We start from the raw sequence: 8728 nt of genomic DNA, 5'->3' as shown, positions 1-8728 counted from the left end.
GGGTGGTGATGCATTGACAGGTCATACCAATCCACACTACTTTCGTTTTTTTTTTAAAGATGAAAAACCCGTAATGCAATGGCAACAGTATTCTCATGATACAAAATGGGAACCTGAAGAACCTTACAGTCTCTTAACTTCAATTCCCAGCAAGGAAAGGTATCCAACATGGGCTCCTATACAAGAATTTAATGAGAGGTCTAATTGTGAAATAGATGGATTAAAAGCATTTATTACATACAAAGAGGAAATGCTCCGGAGATATCCTGATTCGAAGCCTACTTGGAGAGAACACACTACCACTGTAATTAACAAGACACGAAATTTAATAAAGGACCTTGAGAGAATGCGAGGCTCAAAGGATGTCAAGGAAGAATGCAATATGTTTTGGCCAAATGTTCATAACGATTTGCGCCCAGCTCCAGTCTTTGAAAATGAATTTGTATCATTACTCCCACGTCCATATTGTGGACTGAAGAAGAGAGAGTTTATGCCACAAGTAGATATAGAGGTCGATTGTTTTGTTGTGGTTCGGCCATCGGATGATGAATATGAGAATGTGAAGTTTTGGTTGCAAAAGTAGTTGATGTGCAAAGAGATGACCAAGGGAGAGCTACAACATTTACAACGGTATGGTATGAGCCAAAGGGCAGGAAGGAGAATATGGATAACAACACATTATATACTAATTGTATAATGAAGGAGTGGGTCCCAAATGATGAAGCGGTCTCTCAAGTTTCGACGGAGACAATCATAGTGTCTTGGCATTCAAGGGCAAAGAAATCAAAGAAGCACATGGGATATGAGGTAGAAGGAAAAATAAAAATACCACAGCAAACTATTTTGCATATACACGAATTTTTAAGGATGCTCGCCATGGAGGAAGTAGAGACAACGCAAATGAAGAATGTCCATGATTAAAGCTTTGTATTGAAGTCCATTGAAGGATTTTATTTGGGTACTAGGCAAGGAGCCAATCCAAGAAAATTATAATCAGAGTCATCACCTCCTATGTCAAATGAGAGTCAAAATATGCACTGCCAAGACAATAGGGAGTTAATGCAGATGGCACCTGGCAAGGGACTATCACATTGAGCAATAAGACAATGGGGAGTCAATGCACCCAAGGGGCAAGGCTTGGCAAGATAACTTGTGGGAGTTAATGCAGATGGCACCTGTATTTTGCACTGGATGTCAAGGGTCAAGGCTTGGCAAGACAATAGGGAGTTAATGCAGATGGCACCTGGCAAGGGACTATCGCATTGAGCAATAAGACAATGGGGAGTCAATGCACCCAAGGGGCAAGGCTTGGCAAGACAAGTGGGAGTCAAATTATGCAGATGGCACCTGGCAAGGGACTGTCGTGACATTGAGCAATAAGACAATGGGGAGTCAAATTATGCAGATGGCACGAATTGAGGCTCTTTAAGAGTAAAAATTTAAATTGTAAACATATGTTCAATCTATATCATTTTGGATATAAAGACTCTAGCTAAGAGCAATGTCTCTCAATGTAATCATATAATAATAGCTATAATTGCTATTATACCTCTTTGGTTCAATACAAAACTTGGGTCTTATGGCATCATGTCTTCTTTCTATTTATTAAAAGTTTTGCTAAATTTTGTGCATATTGCCGAGTGACAATGTTATTTTCATGAAATATTTAAGTCTCCTTTCATGGATTTATAAATTTATCACGTCAACGAAAAACGTCAAGGAAAAATATTAAAAATAATTAAATTAACAAATAACTTAGATATAGCTAGAATTTCTAATATAGGATTATTTCAAATTCTTGCATGTTGGTGCAAAAGTATAGATTGAAAAAACAATATTTTTATGTGAATATGATAGTGCCACAAAGTGAACTTTTGATTTGGGAAGGAAAAACGTCAAGGAAAAATATTAAAAATAATTAAATTAACAAATAATTTAGATATAGCTAGAATTTCTAATATAGGATTATTTCAAATTCTTGCATGTTGGTGCAAAAGTATAGATTGAAAAAACATTATTTTTATGTGAATATGATAGTGCCACAAAGTGAACTTTTGATTTGGGAAGAATATTTTCAGAAAGTAAAATTTTGATTTGGGAAGGATATTTTCATAAAGTAAAGTTTTCATTTGGGAAGGATTTTTGGGCTTCGTCCAAAAACAATACAAAAAGTCCAAAATTAATGAAATAGGTGTTGAATAGAGAACGATGTAGTCGTTAATGTCTGCAAATTATCTAGTGCTAGCAAACGACTTACCAACAACTGATTACAAATCACTCCTAGATCAGATATGGACAAATGTGTCGCTATCAGAATCAATAACTAATCCACTGGTCAGATCATGATGTAGTTATGCTATCTTACAAAACACTATCATATACTCCTTCACTTGAAATAGCACAATAAACTTGACACTTAAAAACTTCATACTTGGAAAATTGAAACTTGAATATGAGATAACCAGAGAGCTAGAATTCTAGATTCATATTCCGCGATTAACATGATCGCTAAATTGCTCGCTTGCTATTAATACTAAATACATCGACAATTGTGCACAATCAATCCCTTCAAGTATGCTCATAAGTAATTTGCATCAATGCTTACTTAGACTGTTTCCTTTTCTTTTACATCCTTACTTATCTTAAACTATAGCTACCTTTACTACACAAGCAGTTCTTTTCACTAGCGAAGTTCCAATGACACTAAAAAAGTCTTGCTATGTTTTATAGGAAACAAGTCAACCTCTTCCAATAAAAAGAGCCAGTGACCTAAGCAGATAAAGCCACTAATTGAAAGACAGGTAAATTTCTTCCATTAAAGCAATCACAAAATCATCACTTCCCAAAACATCGCAAGACAATAAGATTCGACCACAAGATTAGTAATAGGTATGCGTTCTCTCTCTTTAGAGGTACAAAAAACTGAATTATTGCTATACTCAGACCTACTTTCTTTTAACTTGTTGACAAGTGATGTCGATAATGAAATTAATGATATCAGCACAGCAACAAAATCGCAAGTTCGAATCTTGAATCTATTCACAAACCATCATGATCGGCTTCTTTGGGAACATCAAAGTTCTTAGCCACATTAAATGATCACATAATGTAATCTACAAGATTTGTCTCTCTATACTAGCACAATCAAGCACGTTCGTATGACGTTTTCAAAGCTCCTTGACCACATAACTTTTGCCTTTCCTCAAGCTCCTCTTTGAGAGTTATAAATTCCCCTTTTCCCTTTATTTAATTTAAATTTCCAACACAAAAAAATTCTTGCAAAAAAAGGAGGCAGTCTTAAAAATTTTATTCAAATTTTGGTTCTACTCTTTCCTCTAGGGGCAGTCTGGGGCAGTGCTATCGGCACGGGGCTGTGCCCCTTGTTGCTCTCTTTTTTCTTCAACTCCTTATTTTGCGTTTGTCCTCTTTATCTCTATGCTCTTCTTTTATGAAGGTATAGCTCGTACCATCACAAAGTTGTTCTCTTTGTCCTCCTCTTTGTCTTAACAGTTGTCGATTCAAACTTTTCTCCTGGTTGGAGCAAGACTCATTCATGTAGCAATTAAAGACTTATGAAGGTAGGCGAACTATTTTGGCTCATTTGGTAGACTTTGCCATATCCCCTACTCTGCCAGATCATATCTTGGAGCCCCATTTCAAAGCTTTTGTGTTAGTGTTAATCTTTGCTGTGTTTTTATTAAACCAAAGATTCAAAAAGTCACAAAAAAATAAATCGGTGATAATCCGAAAGGCCTCACAGATTGGTATATAGGCAGAGCTGCTTTAATCTTGTGCTGCTATGCTCTCAAAAGCTTACTGTCTCTACATTATGTCGATGCTTGCTTCATGGCTCGAGATGTGGTTGGAATAGTGCTGCAATCTACTGTTGCTACAAACTTTGGGAAACGTTGCCCAAACAATGCCATGAAACAAGCAGCGCCGCGATCTACTATTGTTGCTACAAGTTGTTGCTCCAATTCTTAGTGAACAATCTACAACAGGCTCTGATACCAATGTGATACAATGCATACAAAGAGGGCTGCCAGATATCAATCCACCTAGCCACGAATTCCCAGAGCTCCTCCCAAATGCCTTTCGTCAGTCCTCATCTCTCTCTTGTCCGGAGACCTCCTTCTCCTTTGCAGCCCTCTCTAGAATTCTCCCCCATGCCCAATGTTTGCCATGTGGATCTCTCATGTTGTGCCATGTGTCCATTCTAGACCCTTCATTAGACCCCTCTAAAGGGCATCCCCAAATGCACCTACAATTAATGCCTAAGCCTAGGAATACCCTCTAGACCCTAGCCTTCTAACCAACGTTAACAAACATTGTCATGCCCTCTGGCTTCCCACCTCGCCACCATAACCAAGTTGGGGTCCTTTTGTGATTATGGCTGACGTAACAAATACATCAAAGAGATCATGGGTAAAAATAGGAAATGCCAAATGCATTTACCTTTTTTCAATAATTCTTTCAACACATGTGATTTGTAAGGAATATATGATTGGAGTGTTCATTCATTTAGGCTAGAATGTACATCCAGAATAGCCATAATTCAATCCACTACATAAGGAAAAAAGGGGAGAATAGAATAAAGAGAGGATGATGCTTCACATATAAGGTAGAAAGTCATGTGAGTGATGGAAAGGAGAATAACTTTGGTGGAGGAGGGTCCCAAGCATTCAAAAATAAAAAGAAATTGAGAATGATGAGAGAGAGAGAGAGAGAGAGAATTAAATTGCTTTTATACAAATCCAAATCGAATAAAATTTGTAGCGTTAAGGTTTGGATGCTTTATGTTTAATACGTATTTTCCCCTTAAATGTGCAAGGTACATGGAATAAACTTTGCTTCTACCATGGAACAAATAAATGTCTTAGTAGATGCTTGTTTTATTGGCACTTTGAGAGAGAGAGAGAGAGAGAGGAGAGCGAGAGCTCTGCGAGTGCACATGGTTCTCTCTCTCTCTCTCTCTCTCTCTCTCTCTCTCTCTCTCTCTCTCTCTCTCTCTCAGACACACACACACACTTGATACACACACACACACACACTTGATGAGGATCTATGAGCCCACGTCAACACACACAAAAACTCTCTCTCTCTCTCTCTCTCTCTCACACACACACACACACACATACTACACATGGTGCTCTCTCTCTCTCACTCACACACACACACATACACACACGTTCATTTGATGATGATTTATGATTCCACATCAACACACACAAACTCATAGGGTCAGAGGAGTATGTCATAGCGTCGAGCACGAGCGAGCACGCCAAGAACATAGGAAGAGAGAGAGAGAGAAAGAGAGAGAGAGAGAGAGAGAGAGGTGGAACAAAGGGGTGAGCTCGCATGACAAGCATGGGAGGAAGATGCTGTTCTTGGGAGTGAAAGACAAGGGGTGAGGGGACAACGTATTTGTAAGGAGGGCGGGACGCACAAGCTGTGGGCAGGCGGGGATATAACCTTACGCTATTCTCTCCTCCTGCTGTCTCGTCTGCCTCCCTCGGTTCCCCGTGATCGTCCTTCATCTCCACTGCACCATCCGGCTCTTATTTCAGTGCTCCCCCGCCATGGCTTCTGGTGCAAACGATCTCCTCCGCCTCGGCCCTTGGCACATCCTCCTCTCCCGAGTACTTCCTCCCTTCCACTCGAAATTACTTCGTTTCTGTCATGCTCTTCAGATCACGTTCATGCTCTGCGGTTTGAATGCTAGTGAGTTTGGCGCCTGGAATGTTTGCTTGGTATTGAAAGCTGGGGTCGTCACAGCCGTCCGATTTCTTTTTGAAGAAAGTGTGTTTCTGTTAGAACTGCCCATTGCAGACCTGAGCATTGCACACATGGTAGGCTCTCACAGAGTAGGTCTCCTAGGTTCTTAATTCCGTAGATCGTGTTTTCATTTTCTATGTCCGTCTCGTCGGCGGACTGCTGGCGAGACATCCGCGAACAGCCGATAATAAAATAGCTCCCGGAATGCCGATCACACCTGTTCTTAAGCCGGAGACATGTAGCGGATTTAATCCCTACCCTTCCATATATGGGTGATGATTAAGCTTTTAGACAAGATACACCGTACTCTATTTCATTGTGCATTTTAATTGACCCCAATCCCGAAAAGGATTTTCGTCTTTTGGGGAAATTTCTATGGCATATCATCCAGTTCATTCTGCTGTTGCAGATTGCGGAGAATCGTCAAATATCACTGATGGATATGCTTAACCTGCTAGATGATACTCCGGGTATGCGTGTCACATTCAGGTGGGAAAATTCTGTAACGCACTGGATTGCAATTTTTTTCTGAGAAGGCAAGCCTTGCTAACAGTGGCCTCTTCGCATCCTTTCGCAGGCATTCGGGTCCCTTTGCCTCTTCTATGCGTTTTCTGATAGAAGATGGCGACGATTTCGAACGGTTTGGAGGAGGGTCTATGGACACCCGAATGAGGGACTCGTTAGTCTCTAGATCTCTGGAGTTGGATGACAAATATGTGGAACCCATTGACGTGAACGCAGTTCTGAGCAAGTGCCGCAAAGAGGTGTACGCTCCCAAACCTGCACGGGGAGGCAAAGGTAAAGCTGAAGCCGATCAAAACGAATGCCCGGTTTGTTTGGAAAAATTCGTGGCCAGGGATGAATTGCTGTCACTGCCTTGTAATCACAAATTTCATGCGAACTGCCTAATTCCGTGGGTCAAGAGCAACCATGCACACTGCCCATGTTGCAGGGCTGACATCCGGGGGGAGGGAAAGAAGGAAGCTCCGTCCAGGATGGGCTTTGGAAGCTTTGGCAGAAGCAGCGTACCAAATAACACGACCAGAGCTGGCAGCAGCAACTCAAGCAATATCATTCGAAATGTGCCGATTATAAGAGGAAGGCCCCCTGCAAGCAACAGCAACGACTACAACACCGCAGGGGGAGGAAGTGCAAGGCGAGAGCCTGATGATATAATGACTGTTCTGGCACAGATGGAAGCTGCATTAGACAGGTTAGGTTTCCGAGGGTGATGCCACTGCAGCCATAGAAGTTGAAGGGCAAACTTAATTTCAATGTTTTTGTATAGCTTAAACCTTCACTCCTCTTAATCTGTTGGGGCTGGCCAGGCCATGTCCTTTCCAAAGAGAGGGAGTCCAACAACTTCCACACTAATGTTTTTTCGGTTCTACAAAAGAGAATAATGGCCTCTTATATATATATATATTATATATGTTAAAGAAAAGGGAAATATATATTATCAAAAGTGGGGGGTCAACAATCCCAGACCTCAAGACCCTATATAAAAACAAGTTGAATACATTCAAAAGGCCTGCCCTGGAAGCTGAGAGAAGAAGAAGAAGAAGAAGAAGAAGAAGAGAGAAAGAGAGAGAGAAAGGGGGTAGAGAGAAAAGGGGAAAAAAAAGGGGACCAAAATAGCAAAAAATCCACATCATTTTCCCTTTCTTAAACAGAAACACCTTTACTAAAGCCTTCCCTTCTTTGGGCAAGCCAATAATGGCCTCTTTAAGTGTGGGGACCAAAATAGCAAAAAATCCACATCATTTTCCCTTTCTTAAACAGAAACACCTTTACTAAAGCCTTCCCTCCTCATTTTGTTACACCTTAGGTGTCTTTTTCCATGTACCTTTGGCCTTTCCCATCTACCATTATGTTATGTTTTCTAAACTTAACATGGTTACTTAGGTACATATATATATATATATATATATATACATTTATCAATGTTATATATATACATATATCAATGAATGGGGGGACATACTCGCTCAACTTTATTATATTCCTATCTTGTTTTGGACCAGAGGTTAATTAACTTATGTTCGGATTAATCGGTTTATTTGGGTTAATTAATTATTATTTTTTTGAAACAAGGATGAATTAAATTCATCAGGCCTGCCCTTTTCTTTTTTAGGAATTGTCATCTGTTGTTTTGAATGAAATAGAGTCTTGAATTATTGCGAATAAGATGGAATGATGATGTATGGTAAAAATTGTGACAATACGCATGTCAAACCATGAAAATGATATGTGATCTACATCAAAATATACAAGAATAAGCAAATTGAGTTTCGAAGTTTATTTTTTGTTTTTTCGTGTTTGTTCAAATGTGATCGAGCGTTGGGCCATATATTGTTGTTGTGGTTTGGATTTTTTGTTTCATATTGTACTTGTTCATGATGGTTTGTAAGTTTGTTAAATTTGTATTTTCTTAATTGAAGTCCCCTAGAGCAAATGCTAGTTGTTTGGTATTTGTTTTGTTTAGCATTATTTCTAATATTTCTAGTAGGGTTGCGTTCGAACTTCCTGGCGATTTATAAATGTTGAGTATGTTGAAATTTTCATTTTTTTAACTTTGAAAGATTGTTAGTAGACATTGTGCCCCTTGTTTGTGCATGTATTTTGTTTGTAGCAGCTTGGTATTTTTTTGGTAGTATGTAGCAATGCCTAGTCCATCGTGTTTGTGTACCACTTGAAGGTCTTACAATTGCATGTTGTTTTGTTTATTTGTGTAAGTTTCTTGCAAGCATAGCATTGTGGATGCCATCATTGCATTTGATGCTAGTATGTCTTCTTTATGTGCCATCAGTTTTACTGTGTTCAATGACTGTATGATGATTTCGTGGTTCGTATGTTTTTTGTTGATTGTTGTGTGAATGATCCATGGAGATTCAATTCTCAATCTGTTCGTTTCCTCTAGTATGATTTTATCTGCTTTGATCTGTTTGTTCTC

At 39.4% G+C, this 8728-nt stretch overlaps 1 protein-coding gene across 2 annotated transcripts; it reads left to right on the top strand.

Moving 5' to 3' along the window:
* The first annotated feature begins 5364 nt into the window (after positions 1 to 5364).
* Positions 5365 to 7303, top strand: LOC147904254 (uncharacterized). 2 transcript variants are annotated; one of them, XM_087393760.1, is made up of 3 exons: positions 5365 to 5639; positions 6185 to 6264; positions 6353 to 7303. In XM_087393760.1, the coding sequence occupies exons 1-3, from the start codon at positions 5580 to 5582 to the stop codon at positions 7005 to 7007; spliced, it is 795 nt and encodes a 264-aa protein (XP_087249886.1). In that variant the 5' UTR covers positions 5365 to 5579; the 3' UTR covers positions 7008 to 7303. The 2 variants fall into 2 exon arrangements, with proteins under 2 accessions (XP_087249886.1, XP_087249895.1); XM_087393769.1 differs by having other exon boundaries at positions 5633 to 5721.
* The last annotated feature ends 1425 nt before the right edge of the window (positions 7304 to 8728 follow it).

Source organism: Dipteris shenzhenensis, chromosome 2 (genome assembly GCF_047967505.1).
Source record: "Dipteris shenzhenensis isolate YYH24624 ecotype China chromosome 2, Dip_SZ_1.0, whole genome shotgun sequence".
NCBI classification, from domain to species: domain Eukaryota; kingdom Viridiplantae; phylum Streptophyta; class Polypodiopsida; order Gleicheniales; family Dipteridaceae; genus Dipteris; species Dipteris shenzhenensis.
Note: the sequence above shows the minus strand (reverse complement) of the source record. Positions and strands in the feature narration are given on the sequence as shown.

What these genes read in the sequence shown, in the direction of transcription:
- LOC147904254 (XM_087393760.1), top strand. Translation starts at nt 5,580, where the DNA reads ATGGCTTCTGGTGCAAACGATCTCCTCCGCCTCGGCCCTTGGCACATC. An exon ending in GGCACATCCTCCTCTCCCGA is followed by an intron (nt 5,640 to 6,184) that starts GTACTTCCTCCC and finishes CTGCTGTTGCAG; the next exon opens with ATTGCGGAGAATCGTCAAAT. An exon ending in GGTATGCGTGTCACATTCAG is followed by an intron (nt 6,265 to 6,352) that starts GTGGGAAAATTC and finishes ATCCTTTCGCAG; the next exon opens with GCATTCGGGTCCCTTTGCCT.